General features: G+C 43.0%; 2 protein-coding genes across 5 annotated transcripts in view; one reads left to right on the top strand and one right to left on the bottom strand.

The window, feature by feature from the left end:
• LOC114653207 (E3 ubiquitin-protein ligase RNF31-like) overlaps positions 1-7,865 on the top strand; it is a 77,198-nt gene extending 69,333 nt beyond the window's left edge. For 3 of the 4 annotated variants that reach the window (XM_028803393.2, XM_051929256.1, XM_051929255.1), the window contains 3 exons: positions 3,837-3,933; positions 5,986-6,145; positions 7,404-7,865. In XM_028803393.2, the coding sequence (XP_028659226.1) occupies positions 3,837-3,933; positions 5,986-6,145; positions 7,404-7,481 (335 nt within the window). In that variant the 3' untranslated portion in view covers positions 7,482-7,865. Of the gene's footprint in view, positions 1-1,705; positions 1,943-3,836; positions 3,934-5,985; positions 6,146-7,403 lie in introns of those variants that run through there. The other variant, XM_051929254.1, reaches the window with a different exon arrangement.
• Positions 7,726-20,426, bottom strand: part of impa1 (inositol monophosphatase 1) — a 48,702-nt gene continuing 36,001 nt past the window's right edge. Inside the window, exon 9 of the mRNA XM_028803395.2 lies at positions 7,726-8,120. Within this exon, the coding sequence (XP_028659228.1) occupies positions 8,005-8,120 (116 nt within the window). The 3' untranslated portion in view covers positions 7,726-8,004. The remainder of the gene's footprint in view (positions 8,121-20,426) is intronic.

Below are 20,426 nucleotides of genomic sequence, written 5' to 3'. Positions count from 1 at the left end.
CTATCTTTCCAATCTCACATTAATAACATCACCCGATCTGCTTACTTCCACCTACGTAATATTAATCTCATTCGCACCTCCCTCACTCCTCACACCACTGCCATTCTTGTTCATAGTCTTGTCACTTCTCGGCTGGACTACTGCAATTCACTCCTCTTTGGTCTCCCGAATAAATCTCTTCATAAGCTTCAGTTAGTCCAGAATTCTGCAGCACGTATCATCACTCAAACCCCATCTATTCACCATATTACTCCTGTCTTGCAGCAGCTTCATTGGCTCCCGATTAAGTTTCGTATTGATTTTAAGATTCTACTATTAACATTTAAGGCCATCCATAACCTCGCCCCTCCATATCTGTCTGACCTTCTTCATGTTGCCATTCCATCCCGTAACCTTAGATCCTCTTCCTCCACCCATCTGACTGTCCCTCCCGCCCGTCTAACCACCATGGGGAGCAGAGCTTTCAGCTGTTCTGCTCCCAAGCTCTGGAATTCATTGCCTGCGGATCTCCGAAATATCAAATCATATTCATCCTTCAAATGTAAACTTAAAACGCATCTGTTTAAAATGGCTTTTTCTTTTTCCTCCTGATTATAATGGTTTTGTTTGGTTTTAATTTCTAGATTTTCTGATGTTTTAAGTTTTTTATAATTGTGTCTTTTATTTATTTATTTACTTATTTATTTATTTATTTATTGTTGTTCGGTGTCCTTGAGTTCCTTGAAAGGCGCCCTTGTATAAATAAAATGTATTATTATTATTATTATTATCTTGTGGATCGGCAAGGAATTACCACCCTTTAAGCCACAGGTGTCGAACTCGGGTCCTGGAGGGCCGCAGTGGCTGCAGGTTTTCATTCTAACCATCTTCTTCATTAGTTTTCTGCTGCTGATTAACTTCTTTTGCTTTAGCCCTAATTAACTTGACTCCGGCCCCTTGTTTATTGTCTGGCTGCTAATTAAGGAAAAACAGTGAGACAGAAAACAAAGACTAGCTTACCTGTGTCCATCACACAGTATGTGAAAATAAAGAAAGGTGAAGGTCTCAGTAAGGCTGATCTCTCAGGTCGCCAAAACATCTTGACAGTGTCCTTAGTAAAAACAGAAAAAAACAACCATTTTGGAAATGTCTGCTGTGGCCGAATGAGAGCAGCAACAAGCCATGGAATTAAATAACGAGTTTAATTAACAGCAAGAATAATTGGCTTCTCATTAAGAAAGTGATTGGAGTGAAGTTGGTTGGAGTTTGAAGCCCCAATTTAGGTGGCTATTTGTTAGCTTGTTTCACATTTCATTTCTGTTTGGCTGTCATTTAATGAAGAAAATAATCAATCCAGAAGACTGAATCCTTAAAAACAGGGCTATTAAAATGAAAGGAAAAGGAGTTAATTAGCAGTGAAAACTGATCACCGATTAGGAAAAGGGTTAGAATGAAAACCTGCAGCCACTGTGGCCCTCCAGGCCCGGAGTTTGACATCTGTAAACGAAGGGGTCTGAGTCGAGTTAATTAAAACGAAGGCAAAAGAAGTTAATTAGCACTAATGAAGAAGATGGTTAGAAAGAAAACCTGCGGCCCTCCAGGCCCGGAGTTCGACACCCCGCTTTAAGCCGTCCCCATGGCACACGTGTGTGACAATATATACTGTATATGTAACACAAGTACTGAGACCCTTGAACTCAGTACTCTGTTGAATACCCCTTTGCAGTGATTACAGCTTGGGATTGTCTTTTGGGTATGAAACCACAAGCTTTGCACAGCTGGATTTGAGAATTCTCAGTAGGTTCTCTCAAGCTTTGTTGGGTTGGTGGTCAACTGCTGCATTTTCAGGTCTCTCAAATGGCTTCAAGTCTGGGCTCTTGTTGGGCCACACAGGGACATTCCCAGAGTCGTTCCCTAAGCCCCCTCACTTATTGTCTTTGCTTTGTGTTTAAGAGTTGATTTCTGCCCACCCAGTCTGATGCCCAGTCACTCCGGAGCAGGTTGGTTTTTACGTAAGGATATGTGGAAGGGGGGGGGGGGAGCCACAATCCGTTATCAAACAGATGGTTATTACGGTCAGAACTTTGATGGATTCCGATTCTGTCAAAGGTAACACTTTGTGTTTTGAGATACCAATTTAAAGGTTTTAAGACCCCCCCCCCCCCCTCTCTCCCCTTATGTCATACAAGGTTAAGTTGTTATCTCTTCACTTTGTTCCATTCATCTTTCTCTACTAGCATTGTGCAGATGACATGCGGTGCCTGCTCTCCACCAGACGTGACACTAATGTTGGTCCCATGAGACCAGAGAGTCTCGCTTCTCACAGTACGAGAGTCCCTATTTGCACACTAGAAGTGGGCCTCCATGTGTCTTTTACTGCGGAGAGACTTGGCCCCTGTGTCATAAAGCCCACTTTGGTGGAGCGGTGCAGCAATGGTTGGCCCCCACCCCCTCCCAATCTTACTGAGGCCAAACAAAACAATCATGGTCAAAGGGCCATCTGTCAGTAGAGTCCTGTTGGTTCCAAACGTCTTCCATTCAACGACTGTTGAGGCCGCTGTGCTTTTGAGAACTTCAACCCTGCAGACATTTGTTCGTAGCCTTTGCCAAATCTGTGCTCAGCGATATCGGGTCTCTAAGCCAGGGGTCTCCAACTCCGGTCCTGGAGCGCTACTGTGGCTGGCTGGCTGCAGGGTTTCTTAATTAGTGACCAGTTTTGTTGCTGCTAATTAACTCTTTCCCCTTCATTTTAATTAACTTGCTATTTAAGACTCAGACCCCTTAATTATTTATTTATTTTTTCCTTGTTTAGCAGCCAAACAATCACGAGATACAAAATGAGCCAACACATGACCAGCAACCTGTGTCCATCATTCATTAATTCATTCGTTCATTTTCCACCACTTACTGTATCTGAAGCTGAGTCGTGGGGGTGCAGAAGGCTTGGCATTGAGGCCCATATGTTCCTTCACCCAAGCCACACTTGCCATCTTGTACTGTGCATCCCAGGCCATCCTCCCTTCGAGCTCCAGGCCTTCTCCTCCCAGCTGGTCATGCATCCAGGAGACATCCGTGTCAGATGGCCAAACCACATCAATTGTCTCTTCTCAATGCGGAGGGTCAGCGGCTCTACTCTGTGCACCCCCCTGGATGTCACTCGTCATTCACTTTCTGAAAATAAAGAAAGGTCAAGGTCTCTGTAATGTCGACCTGCTCAGGTTCACAAAACGTTCTGATGGTCGTGGGTGGAAGTTCTTAGAAAAGAAAGGAAGAAAACCCACCGCTGTGAAACTGTCTGCTGTGGCAGAATGAGAGCAGCAACAAGCCATGGAATTAAATAACAAGCTCAATGAGATCCAAGCCAATTGGCTTCTAATTAACAAACTGGTTTGAGTTTGAGGTCGTGACTTAGCAGACCATCTGTCAGCTCACATCTCATTTTTGTTTTTACGGGGGACTGAATCATAAAAAAAGATAATTAAAATGAAGACAAAATAAGTTAATTAGCAGCAAATGCACAGATTAAGGAAAGAGTTAACCTGCAGCCACTGCGGCCCTCCAGGACTGGAGCTGGTGACCCCTGATTTAGGGCCTCCAACTCTCATCCTGGAGGGCTACTGCCATGCCACCCTGTGGGCATCCCAATCAGGCTCAGCCCTGAGGAATACTGTCGCCTGTCGTGAGGGGGGCTGGCCTGCTCCTGGTAAACCCCAGTCCTTCCATTATGGCCTCCTGGCCAAGTCGTTCCTTTATCCTGGCACCTATTAGACTTCCTAATTGAGCCCCTTCCTATTAAATATAAATCTGAATTGTCCTTTAAACAGCTTCTCTGCTTTAATCTTGTCTTTATGTTTCAGGAAAGTGTGGTGTCCTGGAAAACCGAGAATATCCAAGTGGCTTTGTAGAAATTCCCTGTGGAAAAGCCGCACCACTTGAATATGGAGGTCACTGCGAGTAAGCACTGTTACTGTTATTAAGGATCATTGTTTAATACTCCTCCAAACGTGCAGATTTTCAGTTTCACCATTGTAGATTTTTTAAATACCATTTGATACAGAAACTACTGCGTTTTTTTATTTTTATTTATTTTTTTTATTTTCTTGTATACGAGGTGTAACGAAAGCATTGGAATCGTCCGAAAATTCAATGACAGGATTTGAATGAATCTCGACGTTTTAGGCCTCTCCAAGTCTGATTTACTTTGTTGTAGGGAAAGCATTGGAATCATCCAAAAATTAGATGTTGAGATTTTGACGTTTTAGACCAACCATTTTTGGAATTATGTCTGCGTGCGTGTGCGCACATGATAACCTGAGTACGCTTTCACTTAAGTCAACCAAATTTTGCATATGAATATTAGGTACAAAACGTAGATTTCTATCAACTTTTGGGCTATTTCCGCTATGCAGCTGCAGTGTCCGATTTATTCCACTTTACTTTTATAGCAACACTGGTCAACAAGCATTTTGCTACTGGGATTCTTTCACCTGTACTTTAACAAATTTCACTTGCTGACTCCAAATCTGACAACCGTTTTCATCCCGCAGCACGTCCCATTTTTTAGTTACAATGTTCCAGGTCTTGGATAGGTAGTGTGACTGGACAGTAAAGGCGATGCGCTTCAGCATTTAAGAAATAAGTTTGGTCTCAAGAAAAGTGAAGCCAAAATTAAGGAAGGTGTTTTTGTTGGCCCTGAAATCCGTGAACTGATGCTCGACGATGAGTTCAGAAGGAAACTGAAGCCCACACTGAATCAGCACCCTCATTCGTGCGGGTTGTCAAGAATTGTCTTAGCAGTCACAGAGGAGAGAATAACGCTGAGCTTGTGGAGAACATGCTGGACGTATATCAGCTTATGGGAGCCAGAATGTCACTGAAGATGCATTTTTTACATTCTCATCTTGATTTTTTTTCCACTAAATCTAATTGATGTCATCAATGAGTATAGGGAAAGATTTCATCAAGATATAAAGGTGATGGAAAATTGATATCGGGGAAAATTCACTCCGAGCATGATGGGTGACGACTGTTGGTTCTTGCAAAGAGAGACGGATGTGCAGTACAAGCGCAAAAGCGAGGGCCTCCAACATTTTTGGGAACGCTGACCTCATTTTTATATTGAGGTAAATTGACATAAATATACTTTAACGTGTCTCTGGTATCGTCATCTGGTTTGTTTTCAGAATAAGCACATCAGAACAATTTTGGTGGGACACAGTCCAAACTCCAGATATCATGTTGATATATTATATTGATATTCAAAAGTGTCAAAACGTCAATGATGTGTATTTCAAAAACCTGACCTGCTAGCTTAATTCTGATTTCATATATAGAATGAGCGTAAAAAACTTAATAAAGAGCTGCTCGGAAGTTCCCAGTAGCAAACAAAAAATATTTTTTTGTAGACCAGTGTAATTATTCAATATATTATTCATTGTATTTGATTTGTTGTTGTTGTTGGTTCTTTAATGTACATAATGTAAAAGTATAATCCTTGTCTTGCGGTTTATTCCTCAAATATCCATCCCCATATCTGAGTATATGAGAAAGTCGAGAGGTTTGCACTCCCGATTTTATTATGATTTAATGCACACACACACACGCAGACACTTATGGTAGGCCTTGCTCCACAGGGCGAAGCTGATGTGCCCCGACTTGAAGTAAACACCTCCGGTGTTGGGTGGTGTTCCTTCATCTCTAATGCTTTGCTTCTCAAAGTCTCCACTTTTTCAGTGAGGACGCCCTGTTCTGTGTTACAGTTATCACGTATTTATTTTATTTGGTCCACATGTAGGCCTGAGGAGTTGGCACACAAACTGATTTTTGGGAAGCACCCCTCTGAGTGCAGACAGTCAGACATGTTGAGCTCCCGAGTCTCTTCTTAGAGTCACAAACCCATCGTTGTACTGCTACTCAGTGAGCTACCATGCTGGCTCCTTTTTGTGGATTAAAAAAACTGTCAACACGCACATGGCGGCCTTTACCATTTTGTTTTTTGTTTTCCAGGTTTCATTACAAGGAGTTTTTAATTGAAGTTATAAACAAGTCCTGCCTCGACCCTGCGGCTCTCTACAGCAAAGAAGAAATCTTCAGCGAATTTCATCGGTGGAAGATCTCGATAACACAGCACCTGAAGGAAGAAGCAGATTTACAGTCTCTTCGAAAAGTAGGTGGTGCACTTATCTTAAGAGAGTTTAAACCTGAAATCACCACAGATTATGATTTTTAAGTTTTTCCTAACACATTAACTCTTTTAGGGCTAATTATTTTTTTCCCTTTTGTCCCAGGGCTGAATAGTTTTACAAAAAAATCTGTTTTCTAAAAAGCACACAAAGTAATAGTTTCACACATCAATCAATATCAAATACTTCCGACCTTAGGTCACTCTGCTTTAGGTTCCATGAGCCTCTACGGTATGTAAATTCACAAACATGTTACATACCTGCTTGTTGAAAGGCTCTTTCTGGCAAAAAACTACAAAGCAGCTTGACGTAGTGGAGCGTCAGGTGTCCACTCGCATTGGCGAAGTCCGGTAGGCAGCCCTTGTCTGAGTGGTCCTTCCAGGTGAACGTTGTGATACGCACATCAGCAGCTTGAGCGGGTTCAGCCCGATGATCAGCCGATGCAGGTACCTCACTTTAGTTTCCTGTGTCCAGATCACTTGCGTCAGATTCGGAGATCAATAAGTCAGAGTTTGATTCGGCGATAATATGAAAAGTAAATAAATAACATGCACCGAAAATTTTGCTTTGCACATTTGCTTCATTTTCTTGCCCGATGTCGATGCCAACCTAGACGTTTTTCACTCTATGCTACTCACACAGGAATTAGACGTCAAGTCAACAAGTCTACCATTCCTCCTAGCAAAGAGGTTTACAGCTGAACATCGCCCTTTACCCCTGCGACATCGTTCCTAACCTACGGTTCTCTTTGGGTTCTTTTCTACTTTTACGTTTGTGAGGTTTTGCCTTCGTTGATACATTCTGCTGGTCACTTTGCTGGTGTTTAATGGCTGTTCCACCTAAACAGCCAATCACGTGGCCACATCTCAGCATATAAAGCCTGCAGGTATTATTGGGGTGGGGAATATAGAAAAGTATATTCTTAAAGTTGGTGATTTGCATATATGAAAATAAGCATCATATCCTAGAGCACCTTAGTGTATAGCGCCTTGTGCCAGTCTGTTTTTTATTTTTCTTAGCCAACATTTCTTGAGTCAAGATCAGGTATGTAGAAAGAGGCTGGCTGGAAAACTACTGGGAAGAAATATTAAGTTTGTGTGTCTTCATCTAAGACTATAAAGGAAAAAAAAGAAATGGGAATATTTCAAAGGGTGGGGGGGTTCTTTTCTATACCCCACTGTATGTTTGATCTTAGACATCACAAATATTTTCTGTTATTTTCTTTGTCCCCCTCCACTGCAGGTGTTGACTGATTCAGTGACGCTGAGTCCAGAACACGGACATCAACACAACAAAGCTCAAGGAACTGGGCCAAGTTGACACCAAGTCAGCACTCCTGCACAAACCAGGAAGGGACAAGATGGACGCTGGGAGCTACGACGACCGTGGAAATGAGCAGCACGGTAGGCCTGTAATGATGTGAAGCGACCTTTCCTAACAGCTTCTGTCGCCGTGTTTTAAGCCTCCATTGCTCAACACAACTCTCTCCACGACCCTGTGATGCGTTCTTGTGCTGTTTGTTCCCACGATGAATTTGCAAAAGAGAAAAACAATGCAGCATCTCAATTTTGTAATAAAGGTATATTTGTAATTTTAATATAAAAATACATGACAGACATTGACAGTTTACAACTGATAAATAAATGTGAATCTGATGAATTAAAAACAAATACTTTTATTATAAATAAAAGTGGCAAAAATTGACATGGGGAGGATTTTCTTCTAATTGTTTGACCACAAGCCGGACTGAATGCCGGTAAGTTACCTGAGGCCGTGCATTTTATTTCTGATGTGGTTTTTATAATTTTCGTTACGGTTAATTGCAAAATCTCAAATGATCCCATTATTCTGCATCATCCCTCTCACATGAAAACGCCTGGATCTCTTTAGCGATTCGTTGTCCAATGGCTTGGCTATTGGCTGCTATTATTCTTCTGGACATCAAATCCAGTGGTCCACCTGGAACAAGAACAACAAAACATCAAGCACTATTTGTATGTGCATTTAGTTACTGGAGCAGACCTCACAGAGATGCCACGGCAAGTCGGTTCAGCTAGCTGCCCAGGGTCATGCAGTCAAGTCTGTGCTCAGTTTCAGCCCCCAGCCCTGTAGATCTCGGTTCAGTACGACTGTAGTCCCCCCACTGCTCGAGTGTGTTGGTTGCAGTTGTAGTGAGGAGCAGCACCTTAAGCTGATGTCACATCATAGGAGTGTTGCTGATCTTGCTGTTGGACCATGTCAGTTTACATGACTGAAGATACCTGGGTGTGTCGACTTTACAGCACAGATAAACCTGAACCTTTCTCTGACAGCATGTGTGGTCCAATGGCGCTGGTGGCGTATGAAGATTTAACAGGTAGAGAGAGAGTTGAGCCACCACTGATGCCCATGTTGTTCCACTCTGTCATGGTACGTAAAACACGAGACATCAGACAGACAAGCTTCTGTTCTGTTTGTGATGTCCGTAACGCCAGTGTTTCCCAAACTAGTCCTGGGGACCCCCCTGTGGCTGCAGGTTTTTGTTTCCCACCAGCTTCTGTTTTTAATTGGATTCCTGAGCTAATTAAGTGAACTGTTATTTCCCAGATTCTGTGTTTTGGGAACAATATAGAAATGAGAAAACTAAGTTTGGTTAAAAAATAAATATATCAGTAACGGCACACTGCAATTGTGCAGCGAATACACTTGACTTGTAGTTTTCATCCTCTTTCTCTGTACGTTTATTATTCGTTTGCTCAGAGGTTGATGCTCTTGCCCCTTCCTGAGCAGCTCTTCTTTTCTCCACCCTAGCGGCCCACTGCTTCTTCTCTTCTTTCGTTGGCATCTTTCATGTTAAAACTGATAAAGTCAGTGTTTGTGTTGCAATTACTTGGTATGTTTTCCTTAATTTTTCACTTAAGCTGGCACTTAAGGGTTCAATCTGCCTCAAGAATGATTTTAAGATATGAAGAGTTAGGAGAAGTGACGGCGAAGGTGGTAGGGAATGAGAACGGCGCCTGTACGCATGCGCCGCATGGCCATTGGAGTTGATTCTACAATAAAATAAAAAGAGGAATAACGTTGGCGGTGAATCATCACCCTTAAAGTGGACAGTGGACGTCACGTAGTATATGTGTACCAAATTTCAGGTCAAACAGGTGAAACGGTTTGTGAGCGACAGGTGATTTAAAATCCTCAACAGACAGCCACAGTAGAGTATTATATAAGAAGATAGATATTAAACTGTATCAAGTAGTTCTATAGGAATAATATATATATTTTTTTCTTTTTAACAATATTTTCATCTTGATTTTCGTTCTACTTTTCTAGGTGTTCTGTTTAATTAATCCATTATTTACTAATCAGTGGGTCCGACTCTAACGTAGCTGCAGCCTTTGATGATTCCGTGTTGTTGGCCTGCGTGTCTGCTCTGCTCCTTTTTAATTGTCATTAATAAGATACAACGAAGGGGGGAAACTGCACAGAGAAAGGGGGAAATAGAATCAAGAAAAGAGAGTTTAGCATTTAAATCTGTAACAAAAGCAGAAATATTTATATACTAGCCATGTGCGCCCAACTACATTGTGCGTGTTAAAGTTGTCTGTGAAGGGCTCCCTGTTTAAACGCGGCTGCCAGTCGTGAACTGGGCCCTTCGTCGCACAGCATTATGATTTCTTATAAGGGAAACAAAATTACAAAACAAAACCCTTGGACATTGATTCGATAGGAACGGCCTACTCGTAATCACTGTCCGAATAGTAATTATGTGGTGGTGGAGGAGCATTTCTGCTTCTCTCCGTTCACAGTCCGTCTCGTTTTCACGACGCTGTCGTTTCCTCTCACAATCTCTTCTCAACCTTTCTCCAATCTCGCAGGTTGCTTTGTGGCAATCCAAAGAGTAAGGTAATATACACAGAGCAATGGTTATAAAAGGGGGACACATAGGTATCCAGGCTCTTTAAAACATAAATTGGGATCACTTAACTGACATGTGAGCAAGCCACGGTACAACTGTGAGACGCGCAGCACTCGCTGGCTACAACGTAACAATAATAATTTCCGGAACGTGCTGTTACGTTGTCAATTATTTTACCCACTGTCTTTCTTTCATTCTTATGTTACATAGGCACGTACCTTTTATCTTCGGCAATCTCATTCGCTAACCAGCGTAACACTGTCCACCACCCCTTTCATTATTCCGGCACATTGTTGACTTCCGTGAGTAACAACAACGTACTAAACTGGAAGGTTGTCTACGCATGCGTGGAATTCGCGGACAAACAAAGATCAAGATCCAAATGAAGATTATATATAAAGATGTCTTATAAATGTAAAAATTCTATTGCTGTGCTTTTCTGAATGTACAATAAGAGAGAAGAATAATCCCAGCTAATTAAATGAGCTCAGCGTTATCATCAGGTTTGTCACTGATTAGATAGATAGATAGATAGATAGATAGATAGATACTTTATTAATCCCGATGGGAAATTCACATTCTTCAGCAGCAGCATACTGATACAATAAATAATATTAAATTAAAGAATGATAATAATACAGGTGAAAAAAAAAACAGACAATAACTATGTATAATGTTAAATATTAACGTTTACCCCCCCTGGTGGAATTAAAGAGTCGCATAGTTTGGGGGAGGAACGATCTCCTCAATCTGTCTGTGGAGCAGGACAGTGACAGCAGTCTGTCGCTGAAGCTGCTTTTCTGTCTGGAGATGACATTATTTAGTGGATGCAGTGGATTCTCCATTATTGACAGGAGCCTGCTGAGCGCCCTTCGCTCTGCCACAGATGTTAAACTGTCCAGCTCCATGCCAACAATAGAGCCTGCCTTCCTCACCAGTTTGTCCAGGCGTGAGGCGTCTTTCCTCTTAATGCTGCCTCCCCAGCACACCACTGCGTAGAAGAGGGCGCTCGCCACAACTGTTTGATAGAACATCTGCAGCATCTTATTGCAGATGTTGAAGGAAGCCAGCCTTCTAAGGAAGTATAACCGGCTTTGTCCTTTCTTGCACAGCACATCAGTATTGGCAGTCCAGTCTAATTTATCATCCAGCTGCACTCCCAGATATTTATAGGTCTGCACCATCTGCACACAGTCACCTTTGATGATCACTGGGTCTATGAGGGGTCTGGGCCTCCTAAAATCCACCACCAGCTCCTTGGTTTTGCTGGTGTTCAGGTGTAGGTGGTTTTAGTCGGACCATTTAACAAAGTCATTGATTAGGTCCCTATACTCCTCCTCCAGCCCATTCCTGATACAGCCCACGATAGCAGTGTCATCAGCGAACTTTTGCACATGGCAGGACTCCGAGTTGTATTGGAAGTCCGATGTATATAGGCTGAACAGGACCGGAGAAAGTACAGTCCCTTGTGGCGCTCCTGTGTTGCTGACCACAATGTCAGACGTGCAGTTCCCAAGACGCACATACTGAGGTCTGTCTTTAAGATAGTCCACGATCCATACCACTAGGTATGAATCTAATCCCATCTCTGTCAGCTTGTCCCTAAGGAGCAGAGGTTGGATTGTGTTGAAGGCGCTAGAGAAGTCTAGAAACATAATTCTTACAGCACCACTGCCTCTGTCCAAGTGAGAGAGGGATCGGTGTAGCATATAGATGATGGCATCTTCCGCTCCCACCTTCTCCTGATATGCAAACTGCAGAGGGTCAAGGGCGTGTTGAACCTGTGGCCTAAGGTGGTGAAGCAGCAGCCTCTCCATGGTCTTCATCACATGTGATGTCAGAGCAACAGGCCGAAAGTCATTCAGCTCACTAGGACGTGATACCTTTGGGACTGGGGTGATACAAGATGTTTTCCAAAGCCTTGGGACTCTCCCCTGTTCCAGGCTCAGGTTGAAGATGCGCTGTAGAGGACCCCCTAGTTCCGATGCACAGACCTTCAGCAGTCGTGGCGATACTCCATCTGGACCCGCTGCTTTGCTGGCACGAAGTCTCCTCAGCTCTCTGCTCACTTGCGCTGTTATTATGGGTGGGGATGTTTTTCCTATGCTGGTATCAGCAGAAGGATGTGTGGAGGGTGCAGTACTCCGAGGTGAGAGTGAGAGTGGGTTAGGGTGGTCAAACCTGTTAAAAAAGTTGTTCATTTGGTTTGCTCTCTTCACGTCTCTCTCAATGGTGGTACCCTGCTTCGAGCTGCAGCCAGTGATGATCTTCATCCCATCCCACACTTCCTTCATGCTGTTATTCTGCAACTTCTGCTCCAGCTTTCTCCTGTACTGCTCCTTCGCCGCCCTGAGTTGGACTCGGAGTTCCTTCTGCACACGCTTGAGCTCATGCTGATCACCGTCTTTAAAAGCCCTTTTCTTCTGATTCAAAAGGCCCTTGATGTCACTTGTAATCCATGGCTTGTTGTTAGCATAGCAGCGTACTGTTCTTACTGGAACTACAGTGTCCATACAGAAGTTGATGTAGTCAGTAGTGCAGTCAACAACTTCCTCAATGTTCTCATTATGAGATCCCTGCAGGATATCCCAGTCTGTAGTTCCAAAAAGTTCTCTGAGTATTCACAGCCTCCGGGGTCCACTTCCTGAATGATCGTGTGGTTACAGGTAGGACTCTAACTTTTGGTTTATAGTGAGGCTGAAGCTGAACCAGGTTATGATCTCCTTTCCCAAGCGCAGGCAGCGGGGTGGCGCTGTATGCGTCTTTAACGTTTGCATACAGTAAATCAATAGTCTTATTTCCCTGGGTGTTACAGTCTACATACTGGGAGAATGCAGGCAATGTTTTGTCCAGCGTCACATGGTTAAAGTCTCCAGCGATTAGCACAAGCGCCTCAGGGTGCTGCGTTTGTAACTTAGCAACAGCGGAATGGATGATGTCACTCGCTGACTCCACGTCTGCCCGAGGAGGAATGTACACGATGACAACAATGACATGTCCAAACTCTCTGGGCAAGTAGTAGGGACGTACACTTACGGCCAACAGTTCGATATCCCTGCAGCAAGTGGAGATTTTGACGTTAACATGTCCAGAGTGACACCACCGTGTATTAATATAGAGAGCGAGTCCTCCTCCTTTGTGCTTACCACAGGTACTTGCATCTCTGTCAGCTCTAACTGTGCTAAACCCGGGTAGCTCCACGTTGGCATCTGGGATGGTGTTATTTAGCCACGTTTCGCAGAAACACAACAAACTGCATTCTCTGTAGGTCCTTACATTTTTCACCAGCGCAGCCAGTTCGTCGATCTTATTTGAGATTGAGTTTACATTCCCCAGAATCACAGAAGGCACCGAAGGCTTGAAACGCCACTTTCTCGCAAGCCGCTTCTTTTTTAGCTTAGTGCCGGCTCTGCTGCCACGATACCGCCTTCTTACCTCGTCGGGTAAATATGGAACCACACCGGCACTGGCATTTGTTCTCAGCGCCCGAAGTTGAGTACTTGAATAGGCGAGTCTCGGCGTGTTAAAATCCATGCCCACGTTGTAAAAGTAAGTGTGTCCAGGGAACGAATCCACATAAAATAAAGTGGTAGGAGTGATCAATAAATAAAAATAGAAAAATAAAAGTAGAAAAGTACACATACATATACAGTCACACACAGAGCTGCTGAAAAGGCTGCCACTCACGGTGGCGCCGGATTAGGAACAGAAACCTGCAGTCACGGGGGGGGCCACAGGACCGAGGGTGGGAAACACTGGGTCACAGCTTGTACGTGTGTCAGAGGGCCTGGTCATTGGTTGTTACCTGTCATGGACGCAGGGTCCGCTCCACAACGACAGGCAGAAATCAGAGCAGGTTTGTATTTGGGGGAGCAGAACACAAGATCTGACAGAAGTGATTACTGTGAAGCTGACAGGTTTGATTTCACGCAAGAAATTAAAACTTTGGACAAGTGTGACAAAAAAAAAAAAAAAATAATAAAAGGAGGGACAGATTTATTAACTTTAAGTTCTGGAGTTTTGTGAGAGTTGAAAATTGAATCAGTTTGACTCGTCCGTTACTCTTTAGTTTGTATCACTAGCTGGCTAAAAACCAAAGTAAATCTTACAATAGCAAATGTTACACATCACAGAGTGGGATTCTCTGACAAACCAGATTTAAAAAACATTACAGATTTAAACAGTTTTTCTATTAAAAACTCGGATTATCTTGGAGTTCACTAGTTAAACATTCAAACACTGTTATATCTGTACAGTTTATGTTTAATAAGCGGTGTATTTTTTCCAGTTACCATACAAAATATGTCAGAGAATAAATGTGTGTGTGTGGTAACATAAATTGTTATAAACCCTGCGCTGAAAGCCCCTCAGGATTATACCATTCTCCCCCCCCCCCCCATCTCTTTTGTTGTGTGTTACACTGGCAGAGCCCCCCGTCCATCACACATTAAAATTCAAACCCTGTATTCTATTTTGATATTTAGAAATGGCAGCACAGTACTAGTTTACCTAAATGGGAGGTACCAGTATTGTAAAGCTGCTCTTACAACAGTGGTAGTGGGAGGCAGCAGTTAAGGCTTTGGGGTTCAAACGTGAGCAGCGCTGGCAGGTCACATCACCAGTCTCTGATCCAACTGGAAAAACAGCAGCAATGGAACCAGTGGGATGTCAGATGTTATAAGGAAGGTGTCAGCCAAATAAATGAATGTACATTCTAGTAAATAAAATGGCACCATATTGTTCGCTTTAATAGTGGAGGTAGTTTTAACAGAAAGCGGCTGACTAGGATTTCTCATTCTGCTGTGGTATCTGGTATTGTGACATGTCACTGCTGTTGGTACCAAACAATGAAATGCTGGTACTATGACTGGTGACTATCAACCAGTTCACACTATTTTTAATAAAAAAATGAAATTATGAAGATATAAAAGGTAAAGGTCTACTGTTATATAATAATGAAGCACAGGGAGTGCTCTCCCCTCGGCCGTCTTGTTCGTATTCTCAGAGATGGGGATGGATATTTGAGGAGTAAACCGCAGGGCAAAGATTCAAGTTTTATATTATGTACATTAAGGAACCCTCAACAACAAATCAAATTAAATTAATAATATATTGAACAACTATTATAAAAGAAAAGTGGCAGCTGCATGAATAAAAGGTAAAGTACCACTTTCGGTTAGTGGAAATACACCTAAAGTTTTTGTACCTGATACTTGTATGCAAAATTTGGTTGACCGAAGTGAAGGCAAACTCAAGTTATCGTGTTTACACACACACACACACACACACACACACACACACACGCGCGCGTAATTCCAAAAATGGTATTTTCAGATTTGGGGAGGTCTAAAGTGTCGAGATTCATCAAAATCTCAAAATGGAATTTTTGGACAATTCCAAATACTTTCCCTAAGCTTCGTAATCGAAAAAGTCAGGGAGGTCTAAAACGACGAGATTCATCAAAATCTCGACATCAAATTTTTGGACGATTACAAAACTTCGTATACAAGAAAGTAAAAAAAAACGGGTCATGCCAAATATTCACTCCCATCAAGACACTACTTCGTAAACGGCAGCCCTGAGGTGTCTGTGTTTCCATCAGCTTTGCCCCTCTCTACACTGCCGTTTTTCCCCTGAGCTAATCATTGCAGGGCCACAGACGACCTTCAGCAGGTCACCTCTGTGTTCCGAGATGTTTCACAGAGCGAGTCCACAGCAAAACACTCGGCGACATTGCAAACTCCTCTGTGAAGACCCTGCAGGTTTGTTTAAATGATGCTTCAGTCATTGAACTTTTCAGACTTTGACTGCAGTTTCAGTTTTGTGCCACTCCACGATGCCACAGCTGCTCCTGTACATTCACAAATTCACTTTCCTGTGTAAATGTGCACCTATATGGTGTTTTTGTGTGTATTGAAGGCGGAGTGGTGGCTCTGAGGCTAGAGATCTGCTCTGGCAGTCGGAAGGTTGGCGGTTTGAATCCTATAAATGCCAATAGACTCTGCTGTGTTGGGCCCTTGAGCAACGCCCTTAACCTGCAATTGCTGAGCGCTTCGAGTAGTGAGAAAAGTGTTATATACAGTGCATCAGGAAAGTATTCACAGCGCATCACTTTTTCCACATTTTGTTATGTTACAGCCTTATTCCAAAATGGATTAAATTCATTTTTTTCCTCAGAATTCTACACACAACACCCCATAATAACAATGTGAAAAAAAAGTTTGAGGTTTTTGCAAATTTATTAAAAATAAAAACATCGAGAAAGCACATGTACATAAGTATTCACAGCCTTTGCCGTGAAGCTCGAAATTGAGCTCAGGTGCATCCTGTTTTCCCTGATCATCCTTGAGATGTTTCTGCAGCTTCACTGGAGTCCACCTGTGGTAAATTCAGTTGACTGGACATGAAGTGGAAAGGCACACACCTGTCTATAGAAGGTCCCACAGTTGACAGTCCATGTCAGAGCACAAACCAAGCATGAAGTCAAAGGAATTGTCTGTAGACCTTCGAGACAGGATTTGTGCGGAGTGGTGGCTCTGAGGCTAAGGATCTGTGCTGGTATCCCAAAGGTTGCCGGTTCAAATCCCCGTCACTGCCAAAAAGGCCACTGCTCTGCTGGGCCCTTGAGCAAGGCCCTTAACCTGTAATTGCTCCAGGGGCGCTGTACAATGGCTGACCCTGCGCTCTGACCCCAAGGGGTATGCGAAAACTACCAAATTCCTAATACAAGAAATTGTATAAGGCGAAATAAAGAACAACAAAAAAAAAATCTGGGGAAGGTTACAGAAAAATTTCTGCTGCTTTGAAGGTCCCAATGAGCACAGTGGCCTCCATCATCCATAAGTGGAAGAAGTTTGAAACCACCAGGACTCTTCCTACATCTGGCCGGCCATCTAAACTGAGCGATCGGAGGAAAAGGGCCTTAGTCAGGGAGGTGACCAAGAACCCGATGGTCACTCTGTCAGAACTCCAGAAGTCTTCTGTGGAGAGAGGAGAACCTTCCAGAAGGACAACCATCTCTGCAGCAATCCACCAATCAGGTACAGTGGCCAGACGGAAGCCACTCCTTAGTAAAAGGCACATGGCAGCCCACCTGGAGTTTGCCAAAAGGCACCTGAAGGACTCTCAGACCATGAGAAAGAAAATTCTCTGGTCTGATGAGACAAAGATTCTTTGGTGTGAATGCCTGGCGTCACGTTTGGAGGAAACCTGGCACCATCCCTACAGTGAAGCATGGTGGTGGCAGCATCATGCTGTGGGGATGTTTTTCAGTGGCAGGGACTGGGAGACTAGTCAGGATAAAGGGAAAGATGACTGCAGCAATGTACAGAGACATCATGGATGAAAACCTGCTCCAGAGCGCTCTTGACCTCAGACTGGGGCGACGGTTCATCTTTCAGCAGGACAACGACCCTAAGCACACAGCCAAGATATCAAAGGAGTGGCTTCAGGACAACTCTGTGAATGTCCTTGAGTGGCCCAGCCAGAGCCCAGACTTGAATCCGATTGAACATCTCTGGAGAGATCTTAAAATGGCTGAGCACCGACGCTTCCCATCCAACCTGATGGAGCTTGAGAGGTGCTGCAAAGAGGAATGGGCGAAACTGGCCAAGGATAGGTGTGCCAAGCTTGTGGCATCATATTTAACAAGACTTGAGGCTGGAATTGCTGCCAAAGGTGCGTCGACAAAGTATTGAGCAAAGGCTGTGAATACTTATGTACATGGGATTTCTCAGTTTGTTTATTTTTAATAAATTTGCAAAAATTTCAAGTAAACTTTTTCCACGTTGTCATTATGGGGTGTTGTGTGTAGAATTCTGAGGAAAAAAATGAATTTAATCCATTTTGGAATAAGGCTGTAACATAACAAAATGTGGAAAAAGTGATGCGCTGGGAATACTTTCCGGATGCACTGTAAATGCAAAGAATTTGTTTTATGTGTATGGCTTTGTGAGGCTCGCTGATGTTCAGCACTTGTGGTTGATTGTCAGTTCATTTACCTTCTGGATTTGTCACATCCTTGAAATGTCTGCATTCGTTCATTTATTTATTTTCTGTTGAGGACACTCAAGTGCCCAGTTTAGGATCAGTTCCAATTCTGCACCAGTGCTGAGGGGGCAGGTTTCAGAACCCCTCCCTCATCCAGGTAATAGAATACACAGCCTTGAAATATCTTTATATGTTCTATTTATTTATATCTATCACCTACTATTGAGTCTGGCAGCACCGCAGGTACAGAATCACCTCCCAGCATTCAAAACAGGTGCTGTGGTACGTTTTGGTTTTTACTGCTTGAGGCTTTATGTGAATTCAGTTGTTGGGATGATAATGTGAAGTTGACTCCATTGTGTTGCTTTGGTCTTCTTACAGTCTTTTGTTTTTGGTCTTACAACTTCTTCAGGACACCAAGCCATATACACGTCATGTCAAACCATCTTAAATATCCACTTTTCCTTTCATGCATGCTGCTTATGAAAAGTACCAACGTCTGTCACCATCATGTCAGTTAAACATCCTGCTAACACAGCAATGGAGTCGCCACTGATGATGAGCCAACTCGGCTGAATTTGCTTTGCCTCGAGTTTGGCAAAAACTCAAATGTTTGGGAATTCGGCAAAATGCACTGAAGTCAATGTGGACAAAGAAGCTGGACAGGTTTTGAGTGGGTTATAATGTCGTGATGGTCTTCGAAGTGCCCCTGAAGGACAGGGAAGCATTTGTGAACTATGCTGGACTGATCATGGTGGCCAAAAATGTGACTTGAGCTGTGAGGCAGCAGTGATAACCACTGAAGCACCCCAAGTCCACCCCTATACTCCTAAGTCCTTCATCTCTCTCCTCGTCTCCTGAGCTCCTCTCTCAATCACTAACACATATCAGCAGAGCTTATGATGCAAGGATCAGCGTTTAGCTGCTGTCCCTGTCACTACACGATCTGTGCTACAATCAGAGGAGCAGAACATGACCAAGACACAGCTTACAACCAAATCTATGTAGAATAATAAAGTATTTTTACAAAATTCTCATTCAGGTCAGCTAATGCACCCCTCTACTGAAAATTACTTATTAAAAAAAAAACACAGGTGGGGTATACAAATCTAGATCTGGCTGGAATACCAATTGGGTTGTGACATCACGCAAGCGTGTCTACACCGTATATCGGGGTCTCCAACACGTCGCTCGTGAGCTACCGGTAACTCGCCAACCCCTTTCCAAGTAGCTCACCAAAGGGTTAATGAATCCTACATAAATTTGAAAACTTGATTAGTCAAATTAAGGGCTGGACGATCCACAAAATCACGATCCACAATCTGAACTGCAATCAATCTTTTCAATGTGGCATACACTTAAAACTCCTTAAGACCTAAGTAACATTTTATTTTCAATATCAAACAAAGTTGAATTCAATTGGTCTCTCATTCGCTAGCTAAGCGGAGTTAAGGTACACGCTGGCGAGTGAGTGCGGAAGGCCCCTCCGCTCGGCCCGCTGCATGTTTTTTGGATTTGTGCAAATAAAATCGGTACCACAAGCGAACTCTGATACACAGTGAAATGAGAGAAGTCGCAAAATCAACCAGAATGTTCAAGCAAATTATAGAAAAAAAACTCGATGTAAATCCGTGAAGTAGTTCTCTCGTGAAAAGTGAACATACAGATAGACAGACATTGGATTTTCTATATTATATATTAGTAAACCTTCAAAATAATGTGCAGTTAAAGTCTCAACAGCATTTCTGGAGCTTAGTACAGTCAGATAACTGTAAGAATCTTCACCTCTGAAAATGTCTGCTTTGTTTGGGTCTCCATACCTCAGTGAGTCCGACGTGAATGTCATGAAGTCAAAGTTCAGAACAAGACTGACAGACGGACATTTTAATGACTCCATCAGAGTGAACCTCAGGGGCTCCACTCCACCACACACCTCAGTGCCAGTCATCTGACTAACTAAAAAACACATCACACATGCGACTGGACCTGTGAATAAAGTGACACAGTGACATGTGACAAAATGACAAATGAACAAGTCAGATCTGTGGATTTGGAATTGCATTGTTTTGTTTTGACAGCATTCATGTTTTAATTCAATAGTGAGAGATACACTAGAAAATGCATACAGACGTACAAAATGCACTTGCAGGTGAACTCAATATTTTTTTGTGATGTTTTAATGCAAAATGTGAGTTGTGGGCACCAACATTTTGTAAATGTTCAGGCCAAACAAGCTTATACAGTTTGTTTGGGTTGAAATAAGTGATGAGAATAAACATTAGAAAACAGGAGGAGCTCTCGGCCAATTTCATTTTGTAGGTTGGAGACCCCTGCCATATATCACTCATGTAGTCACAAAGCGGATCACACAAAGTGACAGG

The sequence above is a fragment of the Erpetoichthys calabaricus genome, chromosome 6 (genome assembly GCF_900747795.2).
Source record: "Erpetoichthys calabaricus chromosome 6, fErpCal1.3, whole genome shotgun sequence".
In the NCBI taxonomy this organism is placed as follows: domain Eukaryota; kingdom Metazoa; phylum Chordata; class Cladistia; order Polypteriformes; family Polypteridae; genus Erpetoichthys; species Erpetoichthys calabaricus.
This window is presented reverse-complemented; position numbering and strand designations above follow the sequence as displayed.